General features: G+C 54.7%; 1 protein-coding gene across 4 annotated transcripts in view; it reads right to left on the reverse strand.

Moving 5' to 3' along the window:
- Positions 1-1,893: 1,893 nt before the first annotated feature.
- NTN3 (netrin 3) overlaps positions 1,894-21,146 on the reverse strand; it is a 31,601-nt gene continuing 12,348 nt past the window's right edge. For all 4 annotated transcript variants that reach the window (XM_053992064.1, XM_053992066.1, XM_053992065.1 and 1 more), the window contains 5 exons: positions 16,314-16,502; positions 10,422-10,571; positions 9,427-9,480; positions 2,567-2,641; positions 1,894-2,312 (listed from right to left, as the gene is read on the reverse strand). In XM_053992064.1, coding sequence (XP_053848039.1) covers positions 1,984-2,312; positions 2,567-2,641; positions 9,427-9,480; positions 10,422-10,571; positions 16,314-16,502 — 797 coding nt within the window. In that variant the 3' untranslated portion in view covers positions 1,894-1,983. The remainder of the gene's footprint in view (positions 2,313-2,566; positions 2,642-9,426; positions 9,481-10,421; positions 10,572-16,313; positions 16,503-21,146) is intronic.

Genomic DNA, 21,146 nt, shown 5'->3' on the forward strand with positions numbered 1-21,146 from the left:
GACTTGGAAGAAGGTGATCTTTGAGGTCCTTTCCAACCCAAACAATTTTGTGACTGTTGGGTGCATGGGGTTGGAGTGAGCCTGAGCCAAGGGCAAGTTTGGTGAAAGCAGCCGTGGGAGGAAGAGGAGAACTGGGTGGCCCAACTACATCAAGAGCTATCTCATGGCAGAGGCCAATAGTCTGTGACATTCCAAACAAGAGGAGCCAGGGATGGGAGGGTCCTTTCAGCTCAGAGAGAGGAGGGAAGAGGGTCTGTGTAGGGAGAGGGGATAATATCAGCTCATCCAAGCCCAAGTGGTCCCACATACCCATTACCCCTCAGCTTCTAGCCTCCCCACACCTCTGCCCATGCCCTTTGTAGGCACCCATGGGACCTGAACAATGGCACTACAGGCCCTCCACAGCTCTGAAATCTCACTTCCAGCATCTCCAGCAGCTTCACCAATGCACCTGCATGTCCACACAGACATCCCCAGGGCCTAGATCCTCACTCCCCAAATTCCATTGTCCTGAAACCCAACAGTGCTCCACTAGTCTGTTTAGCTGGAAGCTCCAGCACTACCCTGGGATGCTGAAGCCTGGAAGAACCACCCTGGAATGGGGAGTCCACACAAGCTGCCGTGGGCTGGAAATGGTAAAGTTTAATGGAAGACCATTAGGCTACAACCCCTCACTGAGCCATTCAATAAGCAAGGCAAGGTTTGTGTGGAAATGAATATCTATTATCAGAGCACCTATTATTTCTATTTGTATTTATTAAGCCAAGACCACTACAATCTCAACATGGGAAGATACTGGTGTCTGTTTAACCAGAGACTAATACATGGTGAAGAAGATATAAAAGCCTAGAGGTGGATCAATGAAAACTCTTCTCTCTTCCTGTCACCTCTGCCTTGTGCATCTCCTTGGACAGCCTTGGCCACAGCAATTCTTCCCAGGAGAGCACAGTCTGGCCAGCTCTGAAGATGCACACCAAGACAGATGGTCACTTGGTGTCATCTCAAAAGAAACAGGTGGAATTATGTCAGTTAGTACCAGGTGAGAATACAGGCACATAGATCTGGGTGGATGGATGATTGGTTATACATGATGGCTCCAGTCAGCCTGGCTATTCCAGCTCAGGTTCAGACAGAGCAGGTGGACATGGGAGGGGAAAATGGTGTGTCCAGGTCTTTTTCACTGGGTTGTCTGGACTAGGCACCAGGACAGTGGCAACCAGGGGTTGCCAGGTCTGTCCCTTTCTCCCTGGTGGACACAGTCCTGCCTGGTAGTGGCCACCAGCACACTGCCAGGGCTTGGCTTCTCCCTATGGCACTGCAGCACCGCACAGGTCCTGCCCCAGCTAGCAGCACTGGTCCATGTCAGCCCAAGGTCGCCGGGGAATAAGGCCTTGTAAAAGTTTGTTTGTCCTTCCTGGTGGAGGTCCTGGGGCTGGACACTGCAGCACTGGACAATTTCCACTCAGCCTGCCCGCATATCGGAATGAGGGACAGAAGACTCTGACTTCCTGTTCCTCCTGGGTGAGGAGAAAGGCAGAGAGAGGTCTGGAAGCAGCACATTTTCAGAGTGAGGAAGAATCATACCTGGGTGCTGGAGAAGGGAGAGCTATCAACTGAGATGTCAGCACTGGGCAGAAGACAACTGTGTTAAAAGGAATACAAAAGCCTTGAAAATGAGTTCCAGAATGCCTGGAGCAGGACACCAATCTCCTTCAAGCGCCTTCAGGTGACAGGCACCCACAGGACCTCGCTCCACTTTGCTCCTCATTAAAGGTTTGTCATTACTGCATTATTTTTAATACACACTTAGAGAAAAGGACTGACACGCACACCCACCCATGCACACGCACACAACGGGAAACCATTGCCAAAATATACACTATAGACAAAGAGTCCATTCACACTATATATATGTACAGAGTCTGTGGGCAGCGCCCAGCTGGGCTAGGGCTGGGCATGGGGGACAGGGTGGGTGCAAACCCCTCAGGGCTTCACACACTTGCCCTTCTTCTCCCGCCGCTGCAGTTTCCGAAGGCGGCGTGTCCAGGCATCCCGCCACTGGATGACCAGGCTGTTCTTGTCGGCCATCAGTCCGGGCCGGTCAGTGGAGTTTTCACTGATCCCCATGACCAAGTACTTCTTGCTGATCTGGATCTTGGGGCACTTGCAGGACAGGTCTTTCAGGTGGATCCACAAAAAGTTGTCACCACGCTTGACCCGCTCGTCACGGCACTTGTAGACAGAGAGGATGTTGATGGTGAACTTGGCCCAGTTGGCCACTGTCTCCATCTCAAGGATGTTTACCTGGACCACTGAGGGGAAAAAAGGGGGAGGCATAGTGATGGGGGATGCTTTGCCTTGCTCCCCCAAAGGAAGGCTGGGGACAGGAACTACCCTTCTCCAGCAGCCCCACCTGCCTCATCCATTGCAACTTTGGGACGGTTCATTTGGAGACCTCTCTCCATATGAAGTGTCCCCCAACCCCTGGATGCCTTCATCTGCCCCACCCACAGCCAGCCCTCATCTGCCTGTGGGCCAAAGCCCAGGGGAGGCTGGAGGTCCTTACCATAGTCCTTCTTGCAGTACTTCTTCATGTTGATCTTGTAGTTGCCCTTGGCTGGTTTGCAGTAGGAGTCGCAGTCTGTGGCAGAAGAACAGTGGGTTGAGCACTGAGGGGCTCGAGGCACGTGGGGACTCATCCCACCATGGGGGAAGAGGGAGTGGGGTGGAGGGGACAGCAGCAATACCCAGCCTGGCAGAAGGTGGTGGGTACTTGACTCCTCCTGAGCCAGGGCCTGAGCACTGCTGGGGACAGGGGTCTGTTGAGTCCAGTTGCTCCCCTGGCACTTCACAGGGGCCCAGGGCTCAAAGACCAGCACGAATGGCTGATGCCACATCAACTGGGAAGAGGAACCAGGTGGCCTTGGGTGCATTGAGCAGACTCTGTCACTTTTGGTGACGGTGTCCTGCAGGATAAGTCAGCAGAGGGGTAGTGGAGGAAGCCTGGAGACTCCTTCCAGACACAGAAAGGGATGGATGGGAGGAGTGCAGGGGAAGTGATAGTGGCTTCCATGGAGGGCTGGCAGGGGCCATGGCCAAAGAGAGTCAACAGAACAGCTGTGACCCTGCAGTCCTGGGTGATGTGGGAAAAGAGGATTTGGCACCAGTCCCACAATCAGCTGCACAGGGGGCAGATCCAAAGGCAGGTGTGACACCAGACCAAGGGGGTCATGATCCTCAGAGTGATTCAGCTCTCAGGGGCCAGAGTGGTGGGAAGCACGCTCAGGGGGTAGCCCCTCCAGGGACCTGTGCCTTGTAGGTTCCCACAAGTGGGAAGGGGACTCAGGCTGTGGGAAGGAGACAAGTGAGGGAAGTGGCCCTGCTCTACCACATCACTCCTGTTGCCCAGGCATCCCCTGCTCAGGCTGCTCCAGAGGGGCTGGGGAGGCCACCAGGCTGTCCTCCACCACCCTGCTGTCCCCCAAGGCTCCTGTCCTCCAGGAAGCTTTTTTCTGTGCATTTCTAAAGCCTCCAGATTTGCATCTCAAGCAGAGGGAGGGCAGGGAATACCTCTTTCCTTCCCAAAGCCTTTGATCCCAACAATTGCCTGAAGCAGCCCTGTTCTCCTTCTTTCTTTACCCTGCCATCTTCCTTTGAACATCTCAATTTGTCTCTTTCCAAATAGCATGTTTTTTTTCTGAGCCCATCTTTCTTCTTTTCTCTGCCTTTTGCAGGTTCTCCCTCTGGTTTGGCCCCGTGTCCCAGGACAGAGCCAGCAGCTTCTAAAGTTGTCTTTGTTTGCAGGTTGCCACAGTGATCACTGGGGATGGAGGCAAAGCTCCGGGGGAAGACAGGGAATAACAGAGCCCTGTGCCAAGGGAAGGTGGAGAAATAAGGAAAAAAGAAGCCAGGAGCACAAACTCACCCTGGGCTCTGCTGTTCTCCTCTCTGCCCAGCTCCTTTTTATCTGGGACTTCATGCCACCTGTTCCAAATTTGTCAGTGATAGAAGCAGTGCAGCATTAAGCTAATTCTTGGCAGAGGGGGGATGAGCTCTGATTCTCAGTTCAGCCCCCCCATGCTGCCACACTGCCCCTCTGCCTGGGCTGGCAGAGCTGCCTTGGCCCTGCTGCCTCCCCTGAAAGAGCTGAGGTGGCTACAGAGGGGGCTCAGGGCCTCTCCATATAGGGAGGTGGAGTGTGCTGGAGTGCTGGGCAGTGGCACTGAAGGTGCCCTCACCCACTGCATCCCTGGGATGTGCTGCAGCCTCAGCCTGTTGTGCTCTCTGGGATACACTACAGTCCCATCCCAGACCCCAGAGCACCTCCTGAGACAGGCCACAGGCCCAACCTGACACACCACTCCGCCCTTTCCTGCTCCATGAAAGGGACTCTAGGGAGAGCCTCCCACCTTATTTTGGGGAGCGCCCATCAGGACAGGAGCCCCTTTCCTCCCCAGGCAAAGGGGCACAGAAACCATCCTGCACCTGGCACCAGTTGCCACAGGCCTGCCCATGGACACCGGGCACTGTGGGGAGGAGGGTGGCATGGCCTGGGGGCTCAGCTGGAGCATGGCCTGGGCTGGGATGATGGGTGCTGGGCTAGTGGAGTGTGGGGTGATGTGTGCTAGGAGGAGGCTGTGGGGCAGCCTCAGCCAACTGCCACCCCCTTCCCTTGGCAATGGGGGTGAAAGAAAAGCAGAAAGAAATCCTGTAACTGCCCTGGGCTCCTGCTCATGATTAACAAAATAACACTGTGATTCAAAGGAGCCAGAAAATGGTGTTGGGAATTAACAATTTAGGATTAGTTTAGGGTTATTTTTAACCACGGCTTTGTGCTGTAGAGGAACATTCCTCAAATGTAGAATCAATTCCTGCTCCACTTATCTAAGAAACTTGGGAAGAAAAAAAAATGTCCAAATAACTGGAAACATTTCCGTTCCTTAGCCCTGAGTACATGGCCTCCTCCATCACTGGGTGTGGGGCAGACACAGGTGCTGTGGCTGGAATGTGGCAAGGGATGTCAGGGCAGGATTCTGCCTGTACCTCCCCAGACTGCCTCTCCCTGAGCATCCTGTCCTGTTCCTGCAGGGTTTTGCCATGGGAGGTCTCTGCTTGGGAGCTACTCAGTCCCCATCACAACACAGCTATGGAGCATGGTTCCATCCTCCCTGGGATGCTGAGTGTCTGATGGGGCTGCTCCCACAGACAGGCCCTGAGAGCCCATGGCTTTACACATTCCACAGGGCAGTGTGGAGAAGAGCTGCTTTAGCTGCCTTTCTGCTGTGTCTGTGCAGCTGGACTGGTCAGCCAAGCCCCACAGAAGGGCTGGGGGTCAGCAGAGACCTGACAGAGCCCATGGCATGAAAGTGCACCCACAAACCCTGAAATGCCTCTGCATCTCCAGGATATGCTACAGCCCCATCCCTGGCACTAATGCATGTCTGGGACAAGTTACAGAGCAATCTCTGAGCCTGAGACATCACTGCGATGGGTTACAGCCCCATCCCTGATACTGCTGCATCCCTGGGATTCACTACAGCTCCATCCCAGGCACAAATGTATCCTTGGGCTATGCTACAGCCTCAGCTCTAACACTGCTGCATCCCTGGGAGATGCTGCAGGTGCAGAGTGGGAGGAGGCAGCTGAAAAACAGAGCCACTGGCCTGGCGTGGCATTCTCCCATCCCTGGGGGGGAGCATGTGTGTGAGAGGTGGCAGGTTTGTACATCTGGTTTACTTCTCCTCTCCTTGAAAAAAAGGAATATTTTGTTTTAAGAGAGATGTAACTTAATCAGGTGCTATGGCTGCAAATCTTTTACTGCTTACTTTGAATTCCCTTAAAGCCCTGTTTTGCGCTCCACGAGTTTTGTTAATTCTGCTAATGGGGAACGTGGATTTAATTTTTTTTTCCACTAAGTGGAAAATATTTTAAGATAATAATAATAAAAATTATGAGAAGTGGACCCAGGACGTTTCATCACTAAGCCAGTCAGTTGCTCAGGCACAGACATCAAAGCTGGACCTCAAAGGCTTTGGAAAATTGGAAAGGCAGGAGAAAGCTGGGAAAAGTGATGCAGAAGATGGCAATGTCAGTGAAAAGCCTGGACACACCCAGGGACTGTACCCCAGCGTGGAGGAGGATGGGGAGAGGGCGGGAAGCCCAGCACCTGAGCATGGCAGCCCTGAACAATGTGCCCCTGTTCCTGCAGCCAGCACCTGCTGCCAGAGGCAGGGCAGGAGGTGGGGAAATGGGGGGAGAAGGGGCTTGGAGGCTGCCTCAGGTGCTGAGAGCCCCTTGGGGAGTGTCCTGCTCAGGGACAGCTGGGGGCTCCTGGGGCAAAGGGATGTAAGCTGAGGGGCATCAGGGAGCAGGCAGGGTGGAGGTAGAAAAGACCATGGCTGGCAGCCCTGCTTGCAAGAGAAGCACACCAAGTGCAGGTAACCCTGGCAGTGCAGCCAGGGCAGCATCACCCCCATCTCTGATCCCCCCAGTGAAGGGAGCAGTAGGACCCCCAGTGGGTCCCTTGATCCTTCAGTGGCAACGACTTTGGGCAGAGGCAGCTACATTGCATTAAGGATATTTGAGCTAGAAGCCAGAAATCTTAAACCAACAAACCCACAGATAAACTGGATGCAGTTTGAGGTAGACCCGCTCTGCTAAAACAGAGTAAGCCACACAGCTCTCCGCCAGTGCTGTTTATTTTTGTGCAGCTGAACAGCTCAGACATCATTGTGAGACTGTTCCTATTTATAAAGCACTGGAGGGGAGTCACCTTAATTAACTCTGCTCCATGCAGCACTCTCTGCTGGCAATAAAACTGGCCAAATCTCTCATTCCGCCCCCCCCATTTTTTTCTTTTTCCCAAAGCCTGATGTTCCCAGTCTCTCCCCACAGCTGGCAGGGTGGGCAGGGTGGGCAGGGCAGGCAGGAGCAGAGGTGGTGGTGGTTTGCCCTGTCCCATGCAGCTCCCCCGAGCAGTCGTACCATCACCTCAGCTCAGCATCTTCCCATTGGGCAGGATGTGCACTCCAGGTCTCATCACTCCCCCTCTGCCACTGTGAGGAGTGAAACCTCTGCCAGATCCAGGCAGGGATGCTCCTCACTGTCCTGAAAACACCCCCTCTTTTCCAGAGCCTCTAGGGGCAGGGCTGTGAGGGCTTAGCAGTGCCCATAGGTGCTGGGTGGGGTGCCAGGCTGTGCAGAGCTCCCAGGCTCTGCACTGCTCCTTGGGGTGCATGTGTGCTAAGCCAGCACCGCTCTGCAAGGAGCTACAGATTCTTCCTTGTGCATCTCCCCTCTCCATCCCCATCCACACACTTTACTCTTGCCAGAAGAACACAGAATCATTAAGGTTGGAAAAGGCCTCCAAGGTCATCGAGTCCAACCTTGAATCAAATATACCACCATGCCCACTAAACTACATTGCAAAGGGACACATCTACTTGCTTTTTGAATGCTTTCAGGGATGGTGACTCCACCACTGTCCTGGGCTGCCTGACAACCCTTGCAGGGAAGAATTTTTCCCTGATGTCCAACCTGAATCCCCCCTGGCACAGTTGAGGCTGTTTCCTCTTGTTCTATGACTTGTTCCCTGGGAGCCGAGCCCGACTTCCCCATGGCTGCCCCTTCCTGACAAGGAGTTGTAGAGAGAGAAGAGGTCCCCTCTGAGCCTCCTTTTCTCCAACCTGTGCCCCTCCATTTCCTTCAGCTATTCCTCATCAGACTTGTGCTCCAGACTCTTTCCAAGCTCCTTTCCCTTCTCTAGACACACTCCAGCCCCTCAGTGTCTGCCTTGTTGTGAAGAGCCAAAAATTCCATCTCTTCAACACACCTCGTCCCTGGCTCTCTCCCGCAGCCAGCGAGTTCATGCATGGGGCTGCAGCAGCCACACTGGAAAATGTTCCCAGAGGGCTGGAGAGCACATCCCAGGCACACACCAGCCTGGGAAGAGGCTGTTGGCATTTTCCATTGCTAAGGCAAGGTGGTCATGGTAAGGAGAGCTGGGGAGATGGATACAAACAGAGCACTGGCTCTCCAAGAAAGGAGTAGGCCTCCTTGGGATAGATGTACACCAAACAGGGCACAGGAAAGTTGCTCATTAAATATGGGTGTGGGGAGCTGGAGGGGACCCTGCTGTCTTCACATGCTGCCATGGGATGGAGTGGAGGATTGTTTGGGATGTCTATTCCAACACAGTGGAATGCAGGGGAAGACTAGGCTCTTGGGGACAGCAGGAAGAGGGGGGGCCCAAGGAGGGAAGGGGCTGCTTCTTTCCCAGCTTCTCCTCCTCCACCTGGCTTGAAATCCCTACAGGGGATAGACCTGGGATGGCTGGGAACAGGCACACTGCAGTGCTGAGGGGACTGCAGAAGGAAGAGGAGGGGAGGGAGGAAAGCCCTGCTACAGCCCTCTTTAACCCTGCTGGGTGCATCCTGCAGCTGAGCATGGAGGGCTGAGCATGGTGGCACTGGATCCAGGGGCTGGCACACTGCTTGGTGTCACTGGGACATGCCATGACCCATGATGGTGGGAGCTCAGGGCACTTTGTGGGACCTTGGTCCCTGGCCTGGCTGGAAGAAGGACCCTTAATCCATCAGTGCAGGGAGCATCCATGCACCCACCCAGCAGTGCCCAGCTCCAGCCAAGCCTCTGCAGGAGCACAAGTGAACCTGCAGCTTGTACTGAGACGCCAACCTTCCCACTCTAGTCTGAGGAACCAGGGCAGCTCTTGTGGAGCTCTGAGGACCATGGTAGCAATGCCTCCCTAGCCTGTGCAAGGCCTGCAGTCTGTCAATGGAGCTGTCACCTCTCTCTCTCTGGGTGACCACAGCAGTGACAATGGTCCCTCCGTGGTCCAGTTACCTATGATCCCATCACCCTGTGCAGCCAGGAAAAGCAGCTCATACCCAGACCCTTCTCTCCTGCAGACATGGATGAGCTGAGCACCATGTCACCCACGTCCCAGGGGAGACCTGGCAGCCTGTGCTCCAGCACAGGGGCCCTGGAGCCTGCCTGAGACCTTCCAAGCCCCCCTGCCCCAGCACCTCCCAGACAGCTGGGGTCTTGAAGAGGCCATGGACACTCAGGAGAAACCTCTTGCACTGGCGCTGATAAAAGGAGGTTAAGCAAAGCCAGCTCCCAAGCACCCACTGGTGCCGTATGTCACAATCCCTGCATTAACCTGCTAAGGGATGGCAAGGCTTTATCCTGAAAAAGTCCATCAGTCTTAGTCAAGTCCTTTCCAGAAATGCACAAGATTTTAAATCTCAGTCACATCTTTCACCAAAACTTTTTACCATTAATTTTTTGCCAAATGGTTGGGTAGAGCTCAGCCTTCCCCTGTGCTGTGCCAGGGAGAGTGAAGGTGGGATCTGCCCCAGGTCTCTGGGTAGGGCTGAGGCCATGGACTTGGCCAGGGACACTTACCTGCAGGTGCCTCTGTGCTAGTGACCAGGGAGGTGGGGTTGATGGCAGGAATCTCTGGAAAAGAAAGGGAGAGGTATCTCAAGGATGAGATTCCTAGCTCTGGGGGTAACAACTGGGCAAAAGCCCTCTGAAAATGGGCCACAAGGAGATTTTGTTGGTCACAAATGAGAGATGATGGGATGAATCTCAGCTGACCATTGCAGACCATTGAATAGACCTGGAGATGCACAAACTGAGCTCAGTAAATTGGGCCAGGCAATTCTGCAATCCCCAAGGGCCCTAAGTAGTTGTGTGAGGATGTGTGCTCCAGGGATGGATGCTTCCTGGGTGCTCAGCTCATCTGAACTGAGTTTGGACATCAGATGGGTGCTTGGCTGAACTCAGCACACCTCAGGCAGCCCAGCACAGGGATAAATGTGGGAAAAGGTAACACTTTCTCAGGACTCTTGGCAGCAAAACTGGGGGGGATTTCTTTCCTAAACTTAAATCTGGGGAAGAACAGAGAGAGAGGAGCCAGCTCCACCAGTCACCTGCACTGCCACTGCTCCAGCAGCCCAGCAAAAGCTGCAGGGTGGGAAGTTGTTCCTCTGCCACTTGGGTCAGATGCAAACCCACTGTGACAATAAACACAGTTTTATGCTGACTGTAGGCTCTGGCCTTGCCCCAGAAGTGACCGTGCTCAGGGCTCAGCTGGGTGAGGAGGGCACGTGCTGTACCAAGGATGGGATCCAGCAGAGCTGTTTCAGCCACCTGGAAGCACTGACCCAAGGGGTCATCCAGAGCCTCCTTCACTGAGGCAGGTGAAGCCCAGGTTGCCCCAGAAAGTGATTAGAGAGTCCCACTTGACCACATCCTGGAGAACATCCATAAGGACAAACAGTCTCTTGTCTGAGCCTCCCACCCACCACAAACCATCCAAGGTGAGTGAGGTCCAAGGGGCATCCCCTAGTGCCTGTGGGGGTCCCTGAGTGCAGGGCAAGGCGTGGGGCACTCACTGATGCAGGGGGCCACCGGCGAGCGGCTCTGCTGGTAGCCCTTGGCACAGCGGTTGCAGGTGAGGCCGGTCACGCCGTCCTTGCATGGGCATTGCCCCGTGGTCTGGTTGCAGGTCTTGCCAGCCGCACCAACAGGGTGGCAGTCGCAAGCTGGGTGGGAGAGAGAGAAATGGTTATGTGAGAGGGGAGGCACAACACAAACCCCAAACTGGACCCAAGGTGCAGTCCCAGAATGGTGAAGAGGAGAGGGACCCTTCCAGAGCACTACTGGAAATCAGCTACTGGGGCTGGCACAGCACAGACCCAGCTGGACCCATGCGTCCGGACCAACCGTGGCCCCACATGTGCTGTGATCAGCACTGGCAGGAGAGCGAGTGGACAAAGGGGTTAGCCAGGGTACGGCCTAGCTGACAGGGATGCTCAGGAGGAACACCTGGAGCCTCTGCAATTCCCACAGGTGTCTGCAGCGACCAGCTCTCATTTAAGATCTTCCCCCACCTCAAATCCAGGGAGATGTTCCTGTCACAGCAGTAAAAACCATTTTTCTCCACTTGCTCCCCTACCTCTGAGCTTTTCAGTCAATGGAGCTGAACCAACACTGGGTTTTTACACAAACAACAAACCTTGTCTTGGTTTTAGAATGAAGCAGGTTTTCTCAATGTTTCCCAAGCTCATAAGCCTCAATGCCCCTCCTGACTCCTGGAGACCCTAGGTGACTCCACACCTTTCTGCAATAGCCTCTCTAGGGACAAGCCAGACCTGAGGTGGGTGAAAGCTGCCTTTGCTCTCAGAAGAATGCTCCATCACGTCACACTGGATGATGGACCCTCTGAGGGTTGTCTACATGGAGGGATGTAGGAAGGAGATACTTGCTCAGAGGAGGACCTTCCCATCTGCTTGCCTGGAGCTGGGCTGGCAATGAGCTGGAGGAGGTTATCTTGGCTTCCATCAGTGTAAGAGTTGAACGTGATTTCAAAGCAAAACAAAAACATCTCCCCCACCCGCCCCCACAGCCCCCTGATGTTACTGTTTCCCTAATTTTCACCAGATGGGACTGGTGGGAGCACCATGGCACTTGAGCCCCTCTCCTGCACAGCCAGAAACCAGAGTGAGCAGCCTCTAATGGGGACCAGATGCTCCATCCTTATCAGATCTTGGCTAGGAGTAGAAGCGGACATCTTTCTGACAGGAATATATTGGGGGCTCAGCTGTGATAATAAATGGCGGCGAGCAAGGGAGTCTTGGCATGACACAGGGCTGTTGGAAACACAAGGCCTTTCTTGGGCCCCAGTGGTCTGTTCCTGGTGTAAAGTTTATTGACAGACATAAATCTCAGCCCAATCAGGATCCAGTTCATCTAAGCTGATCTCTCTGCATGCGGTGGAAGGCAGATTTCAGTGACTCCGGATGTTTTACCCAGATAGGTAAGTAAGGCAGCTTTGCTCATCTTAAGTGCACAACCAGAGTCATCGGGGTATGAGCTTGGTCTCTTCCAGACCAATCTCTGCCCACTTGCTCTACCATAGTGGGATTTCCCACAGTCTCACAAAAATACACTGTTCCTTCCCATTCCCATGGGATGAGTATCCCAGGCAAGAGCGCTTCCCCTGATGGGTCCCGCACTGCAGCACAGCCCAGCCCAGCTGCGGCTGTAGCATCTCCGTCCTTCCTCATCCTGACATAACCTGTGGAGGGGGCTGTCTCAGGGAGTCTATCCCAGCCCCAGGGAAGCAGCTCTGCACTGCTGCCCACACACCGAGCCCTGCTGCTCCCAGCCTCTGGCTGCCAGGATCTGGCCCATGGAGCTTGAATGGTGGATTAAGTCACTAGCTTGGAGCTTAACTCATCAAGCTGTGCTTGCCAGAAAGCATGTCTTGCACCTCATTTTGAGGGTATTTTTGCATCTTGAGGCTTAGCTGCTACTGCTTCACCAGTTTTCATTGGAGAAAGGCTCACGGTTTACAGCTTTGTTTAAATTACCAAGATTAATGCACAGCCATCCTTTATTTGACTTTTCAATTAGCACCATTGAATTAATCCTGAAGGTTGCTCTGCCTTTTCCATCCTCCCAGCTTTTCCACCCCGCAGGGTCCAGCAGCAATGCTGGCAGTGGGAGGGAAGCACTCCTTGCTCACTGGCCAGTGGCTGAGGGCTCTGCACAGTTCGACACAATCTGCAGCTGGTAATTTTGTGCCTATTTCAGGGATGCTGCATCCCAGCAGAGGCAAACTGTGGTTGAAGAGTTATTTAGTACCACATGCTGGGGTTTGTTTAAATAAGATGTGGTAGTTCCTGGCCTCTGGGTTACTGATTTGCCTCCTGAATATTAACTTAGCCATCTGCAGCCTGGTCTAGCGGAAGGTGTCCCTGACCATGGCAGAGGATTGGAACCAGATGATCTTCAAGGTCCCTTGCAACCCAAACCAGTCTGTGATTCTATGAGCATCTGCCTTCATTGCGATGCCCAGCCTCTGTCCTGGGCCAGCACTGTGGCAGGTGCAAAAGCCTTTGTTCAAATCCTCAGCACACTGTTCCCATCCACCTGCTCCATGCCTGCTCTAAACATCCACTGAGAGGATTCTTGCCTTGCCTTTTTCCTGCAGGAGTGTAGATACCTGAGCTGCAGGTATGGGACATATCTTTGGAAAACACAAGTCCAAATTGTCTTGTCACACTTCTATGTATTTATATGCCTCTCTGGAAGAACCAGCTCTCCATTGCCAGCACTGGGACCTTACTTTTCCTCTAAGGAGCTCCCAATCCCAGCAGACCCACCTCTGTGAAAGGGAGGAGTGGAAATGCTTTCTGCTTTACTGAAGGAGGGGCAGCCAAAGATGCAGAAGCATCAGGGATTTTATTATTAACTCTGTTCTCCAAGGGACAGCCAGGAACTGGCTGCCCAGACCCAGGGTACCACCTTTCCTGCCAGATCCTCCTCAACATATGCACCATGGCAGGGGTCAGCCCTGTGCACATGTTCATCTGGCTCGGCTGAACTTTGCAGCCCTTCCAAACCACAGGCAAACCCTGCCAGCCCTCCGGAAGCAGCATCCTCCGCCCAGCCTGGCAGAGCCCTGCCCGTGGCTTGGCACAGGGACAGAGGTTTGTCTGCGAGGGGGCACCTGTCCCACTCCTCTGCTCCTCTGCAGCCCAGGCACTGCTGGCTGCCATTTCTCCTGTGCTGCAGCATCTGCACTCACCCCATCCCATCAAATCCTGGGCATAGTGGGATGCTTTGCCCACCCTGTCCCCTCCAGAGGAGCCACCTTGGATCAGAGATACTTTCCATCACTGTAATGCTGCACAATTACTGCCCTGTGAGGGTGGTGGAGCAAGACTCACACTGACAAATGGTGGGCACATGCAGGTGGGAGCAGCCAGGCCCCCTCTGCCTCCCCTATTCCCTGCAAGGAGAAGGGCTTGAGCCATAGCCAGGTAGGAAACACTGCAACCTGCAGCTGCCCTGCTCCCGCAAACCATGCTATATTCAGTAATCCTCCCTGGTCCCAGCCATATCCAGCTTGCTTTATTAGGCTTTGGCATTTTTTCTATTATTGCTCTTTGCTAAGTGCTCTCTTTCCCATCTGGAGCAGAAACTGAGCTCCTCAATGCCTAGGGAAGTGGTGCTGGGGGCCCTGGAGAGGTGAATGCCTGCAGGGCATCCACTTTGCTTGGTATTGTATCAATTTTGGAGCAAAAGTAGAAGGAGCCGGTCAGAGAATTACAGAATATCCCAAGCTAGAAGGGACCAAATATGACCATTGAATCCAACTCCTGTCCCTGCACAGAGAATGCCAACAATCCCACCCTGGGCATCCCTGGCAGTGCTGTCCAAATGCTCCTGGAGCTCTGGCAGCCCTGGGGCTGTGCCCATTCCCTGGGGAGCCTGGGCAGTGCCAGCACCCTCTGGGGGAAGAGCCTTTCCTGATATCCAACCTAAACCTCCCTAATCCAAACAAAAGCAGAAACTGTTCATTGGGGAGGGCTGGGAGGTGAGCTGCTGCCTACAGGAGATGAAGGGTGAGGTGGAGGCAGCACAGCCACCCCGGTGCCTCTCAAGTGCTGGGGGAGCCGGGTCTGCCTGCCAGCTCTCAGCACTTGACGGAATCCTCATGGAAAAGAGAATTTTGCTGCAGCTGCCCCAGTTTGGTGGTGCTGCAGCAGGAGCTGGGGGCTGCTGCCATCCATCCCTGGCCTCAGCAGAGCCAGGACCCCTCCTGGGAATGGGACACAATCTGGGACACTGCACCATAGACCATCAGGATGCATGCTTTGTCCTGCCTCCTCCTCTTCCTCTCTCCCAGTGTCTGCCTTGTGTCACCCTGAGGATGCTGGCCCCTGGCACAGCTTGGGACCTGGCTGACACCTGATACAATCTTCATCAATGGTGTGCTGCCAGGGGTTGTCATGCCCACAGCCATAGCTGTGGCATGGCTTGGCCAAGGCCACAGGGTGGAAACCGCTTGTGGTTCCCGGGAACACGGGCTGTGAGGGGGACATGTCAAGGCAGCTGCTTGAAAATTATTAGCTCAGTTTGCTAATGAGCTGGCTGCAGATAGGGCTCCTCCTGCCAGTGCTCTCTCCGCCCTCCTCCTGCTGTGACACTGCACAAACATAGGAAGTTTCTCCCTTCACTCCATCCTCTCAAGCATTCCTGGCAGTAGCTAGGATGAGAAGAGGCACTGGCACAGACCAGGCAATGGAGGGATTTCCTTTATTATATCCCAGCCTGAATGAGCCAGACCTCCAACAGCACTAATGCACCTGACAGGGGAACCCCAAAAGTCAAATCCTTCAATTTGGGTCCATGCCCACAATGTTAGCGGTCCAAAACCAGCTCCAGTAATTCCTGAAGGCCCTACATAAACACATGAGCATCATGTTCTTGCAGCAGTGAAGGGGCCTGGTGCCCCCACAGCTGCAAAATGCATTGGAGAGAGATCTGAGAGGGACACTGTTCTCCCTTCCAGGAGGGACTCACAATCAAAGACAGAAAAACAGGGATCAGGGATGAATTCTCAGCCTCTGAACAGCCATGGCTGACTTTCTGCCCATCTGATGTTCCAGTCTGGATCTAAACAGTCCTTGGGGACAGGCAGGGTGTTTTCTTATCTCAAATTCTTTGGTGAAACTATTGTTTTGAAAAGGCTCCATAGACAGGCTGAGCAGGGAGAGGGAAGAGGAACCAGATAGGCTTGGCAAGGAGTTAAGAGGAGGGAGAGGAGAGGTACAGGTCCCATGATGTTTGGCACAGGCTAGGGACCTTGAGAGGACAAACTGCAATTTGATGGTTTGGAGCCATTGTGGCTCCTGGCCAGCTCAAGGCCAGTTACCAGGACCCACAGTGCTCAGCATCTCCCCAAAAACAGATCCCAAGAGCCATCTCACAGCTAAAAAACACAATGCGGGGTCCAGCCCCACAGCCCACGTGGGAGATGTGACTTTCACCAGCATCCCCAACCCTCCAGAGCAGGGAACCCATGCTCCAAGCATGTCTATATCCCAGACAACATCCATAACAGAGACAGGGTTTCAGCACATTTAGTCATGTCTGTTTCAGCAGCTCCCCAGCATCTCTCCAAACACTGACCAATGGAGATAGTAACTGCAAACACACCAGAACCCTCCCAGGCTCCTGGCAACCTGCTCTCTCCCTTCCTGTAATCCTCCTCCACCTCGAGTTGATACTGAGCTCAAAGTGCTATCCCTGCCTGGTGCCCTTGGGGTGGTAGAGGAGATCGGGGTGGTAGAGGAGATCAGGGTGGTGGTGGCTGGAGCTGACCTGCAGCTGCCAAAGTGAGCAGAAGGACATCCCAAGGATGGGAAGGGAGAGCAAGAAGAGCGAGAGAGATTCTGTCCCTCATCTACCCCCACGGAGCGCCTCCAGCTTACCCTTGCAGGCTTTGCGGTCAGTGATGGCCTTGCTGAGGTCGCGGTAGAAGCCCTCCTTGCAGTAGTGGCAGTGCCTGCCCGCTGTGTTGTGCCGGCAGTTGAGGCACACGCCGCCGCTCTTGCGCCCCGACAGCTTGAACAGCTCCATGTTGAAGCGGCAGCGCCGCGCGTGCAGGTTGCAGTTGCAGGCTGTGAGGGAAGGGGAGAGGATGAGGGCTGAAGGTGAAATTCAGGACCCTCTGGGTGGGCTGGAGCTGCCCCGGTGTCCCCCACTGCAGTGAGGGGCTGTGCTGGGACTGGGATGGACACAGCACAGCACAGGTTGTCCCGACGTGCCGTCCAGATGTGCAGTGTCCACCACCCTGTGGGGCCGGTGTCATGAGGTCAGGGCAGAGGAGGAAGGACACGTGTAGGAACTGGCACCACTCAGCTGAAGGCAAGCAAGTGTGGGATGGAGGGCTGCAGCTAGGGGGTTTGGCAGTGCCAGCTGGGCACTTGCAGCCCCATGGTCCCCCCTGCTCCTTCCCTGGCAACTGGCTCTGGTGACAGAGCCCACCCGGCCTTCCAGCAGGACCACCCACCTCATGCCAGGCTGTGTGACAGCCCTCCCCTGCAACCGAGCCCTCAATTCTTTATATTTATGGCTCTATCTTGTATGCATGAGCCACACACAGAGAAACCCACGCAGCAGCCTCTGTGTGCTCACGTCCCTGTGTGTGCATGCACAAACATGCACAAGCACACATGCACACAAACATACCCATGAACACACGTGCACACAGACATGCACCAAAATACCCCCAGAGCTGTACACGTGCCCATGGGCAGGCACACGCAGATGTGCACAGAAACATCTGCACATCCTTACATGTGGATGCAGAAATTAGCCCCGGGAAGCACACAGCCCTCCTGGTTGATTCCATGTGTGTGAGATAAAAAGGCAAAGCACTGCCTATTCCAACTTAACACTCTTGCAAAAAGATAATGGGAACAAGATTTCCTTCGGCAAAATGTGGCGCCCTGCTCCCCCAGCCCTGGCCCCCTCCCCATGCTGGTAAAGGGAGGTTGGGTGAGAGCTTTTCCAGGCTTACTGTGAAATTCATTAATGTGCCAGCCCAGATTTAACTGCCTGGGCCTGGCCTGGCGGCCGTGTGAAGTTGCCTCCCTGCAGCCAGTGCAGCTTCACCCCGCACAGATCAAACACCGCCTTGCCTGCCCTGGTGCTCTGGCCATGGGCACACTGCAGGGAGAAAGAGCAAACCCCAACAGTAAAAAAGTTTTTTGGAGGCTTGAGTAAAGCATAAGGTAAGTGCCAGCACACTCAAACCTCGGCTGCCCCCAGAGCTCCCCTGAGTTATGAGATTAGTGAGAAATCACATGGCAGGCATCAAAATAACACCCAGCGTGGCTGTAGGTACCTTCAGGGGCTTGTTCCTTTTCAGCTTTTTTCTTTTTTCCTGGTGACAGTGGAAAATAGGGATTTTTAAGGCGAATTTTGGGTTGTGGTGTGTGGAGGGAAAGCAGCAAATACTGCCCAAGGCTCCAGGTAGCACAGGATGCTGTTGAACTGGGAATGTTGACATTCAAACAGTCTTTGCCAGGGCTGGAAGGGACTCAGTAAAGTCTACTGACAGCCAGTGTGCTCTTGCAGTCTCCAGATAATAGGACAGGGACAAGACAAGGTGGTTTTTGCTACAGAACTGTGGCAAAGGAGCAATTTTTGGGAGGAGAGGGGCCTTGTTTTCCCCTTGCAGCACTGAAAGGCAAGTGAGGTCATCCCAAAAGGCAGTTCTGTGTCCCTGTTGGAATACCCCCAGCATGCCTGGGGGAAGAAGAAAGACTAGCAGCCCAGAGGGGAGGCAATGGGCAGTGGAGGAGGACTGTTGGGTACATGATTTACTGTCCTCGGCACAGGTTCCTCTCTGCCTCCAGTTTAATTGGTGACAGAGTAACTGGCGGTGCCTTCTCCTGGCATCATTGACCCTGGCACATCCTGATCTACCCCAGGGCCACCCTTCCCTTGGAACATGCTGCAGATCCTCTGACCATCCCATGAGCTAGATTTGGGGAAGAAACCTCCCCTGGTAGCCCAGTATTATCCCCTCTCCTTCAGGCTGCCCGCTCTGGGCCGGTGTTGGTAGCTGCCAAGCAGACAAGAGCCAACAGGGGGACCTGGCTGGGCTTGGCCACCCCGGCTTGGGTGGCTGTCCCCACTCAGGGACAGGGTCACACCAGCACGTATGGCAATCCCCTCAGCCCCTGGCGCAGCCATCCGGAGCTAATCAGGGCAGACAGGTCCCCCTCTTACCCAGCTAAATACTCTCGCTGTTCCTCAGTACTGAGGCAGTTGTAAGCTCTGTCTCCTGTTAATCACTAATTAAAGGCTTGAATGTTCCCTGCTGTTTGGGGTATTAATAAGAATTTAATTGCACAGTTTGGGGCTAATTACCTGGTAGCTCGCTTCCGCCCTTGTACAGTATGCCCAATTAAACAATCATATGATCAATTAAACAATCACAAGATCTAATAATTTGCAATAATAGACTAATTAAACATTGACACCTTGCAATGGAGCAATCTTTTGTCTCCCTTTTGATGGTGTTTGAACCCCTTCACAGGCCCTGGCCACCCCAAAACCTCTCCTCCTCCAGGCTGCTGCAGATGTAGGAGCCTGGAATGACAGCACGAGGGGGTTTGGGACAGAGACCCTGGCAGGGCACAGGCAGCGCCATGCACCGAGGCACACGTGGGGCAGCAGTGGAGCCCGCAGGGCAGGAGCAAGGCTCACCGCCCCTACAAATTTCCTGGGAATAATTAGGGAAGGCAGACGGATCAGCGAAACCCTAGACCGGCTGCTGCTGCCAACCCGCAGTAGATTTGAGCTACGCCCCTGCTTTGGCTGGAGCAGAGCCTGGCTGGGACACAGGGCAGGATGAGGCTGCACCTCTCGGTTCCATGGCAGCTGAGACCAGAACAGCCCCTTTCCTCTCATCCACACTGTCCCTCTTCCTGTGAAAGGCACTGGGGGAGAAGGGCTCACTCTGCTCCTGCCAAGAAGCAGCAGGAGAAGCAGGAGAAACCCCCAAGGGGCTGCGAGGGACAAGGCTGAGGCATTCCAGCCCCATCCCGGGAGGAGCAGAACTCAGGATGGTCAGACAAGTGCAAATCTCTGCCGGGGTGTCTGCCTTCCCCTGCGCTCCAGATCCGCTCGGGGATGCGGTGCGGTGGGGGGGGGGGTGTCCAGACAGGGGTGGCAGGGACACGCTGTCCGCCTGCCCACCTCCCAAAGCCAGTCGCCTTCCCCCTGCTCTCCCCAGGAAAGGACCATGGCTGGTGCTGCTGGGAACTCACTGGTTTCCAGCAGGTCTACTGGGGAGCAGGTGCAGAGAACCCTGTCAGGGGAACTCCCAATAGAAGGGAAAGTGTACAGGAAGGGGCACAGGGGACAAGGGAATTACATGTGATCCTCCAAATCCCACCACTACTACGGGGATTGGTGTTTTCAGGCACCGACGTCCCGGGTGGAACACCACATCCCCCCCGAGCAGCCGGCGAGGTTTTCCCAGGAGAGCGCCGCCCCTTCCCCGCCGAGGCCCCGGATCAAAGCGAGCTCCGTGCATTATCCTGGTGCTCCGGAGAGTGCTCCTGCCGCGGCGGCCACAAAGGGAACAAGGGCTCCCGCATCACCAGCGAGTGCATCAATTACTTCCAGTGACTGCCTCGTGCTAATCCGCTTCCCCTCCTTCCCCAGGCCGGGTGTTTGGGGACCGGGCTGCCCCCAGCAGCTCGTGGGTGCAGGCTGAAACCGGCAGCAGTGCTGGGGAGGTGGAGGTGTAAGTCTGCAGCGATAAAGATGGGGGCGAATCCCCAGGATTCTGGCAATCCTGTTCCTGCCAGCCCCTTCGCTGGGATATTCCTTCACACAGCCTGTCTCAGGCTAAAAGCTGGGGGGATACATTAGTGGGGACACGTTCCTCTTCCCTGCCCTGGACACACAGAGCGTCCCAATACTGGCAGGGCAAGCTCCCTGCGGGACGTGCAGCCCCTATGGTGTGCCAGGAGAGCCTCCCGTGCCTGCGGGCCGATGATCTCCAACCACCAGGCACGGAGGAGTGCGCTCTGCGGCACAAAGCTGGCACAGTGCCCTCTTGCCAAGCCAGCAGCTTGGCAAATCCACTGTCACTGTCCTGGCTGCGACAGCCCCAAGCCTCCCTGCTTGCCAAACTCATGCTGACCTACTCAACACTGCAGCACAGTGATGTCCCCACGAACACCACAGTCACCCTGCGGCAGCCGTGGTGGGGTTGTGCCGTGTGCCAGTGCTCAGACCTCAGGTAGTACTTGCCTGCTTCACCTGTGCGTTTTCCAGAGGCACAAATTCTAGTGAAACAACAAATGTTTATCCTCACTTCCATCTGAATGGATACATGTCCCGGCATCGTGCCATGCTGTAGGACATCAGTTTGTCCCCGTGCTGGAGCAGGCTGAGACTCCCATGCACTGGACTGAGGAAAACCCCCATGCATAGTGCTGGGGAGCACAGAGCCAAGAGCTGACACATCCCAACATGACCTGAAGCTGTACCAGCCCCATGGATCCATTCTCACCCCCTTTCAGGGCGCTGCGATCCTCCACCCTGGCCCTGGGCTGTCACTGAGCTGCCAAGCCCCTGCATCCACCAGCTCTCCTCCTCTTCCTCGCCACGTCTGACATCCACCACCACGAGCCAGCAACAGCGCTGTCTGACCACAGGACAGAGTCCGAAACCCCGCAGCCCCCAGGCTGAGCAAAGGGAACTTCCCGGGCAGCCTCTCCTTTTAATTGGTGCTAATT

The sequence above is a fragment of the Vidua macroura genome, chromosome 16 (assembly GCF_024509145.1).
Source record: "Vidua macroura isolate BioBank_ID:100142 chromosome 16, ASM2450914v1, whole genome shotgun sequence".
Lineage (NCBI taxonomy): Eukaryota > Metazoa > Chordata > Aves > Passeriformes > Viduidae > Vidua > Vidua macroura.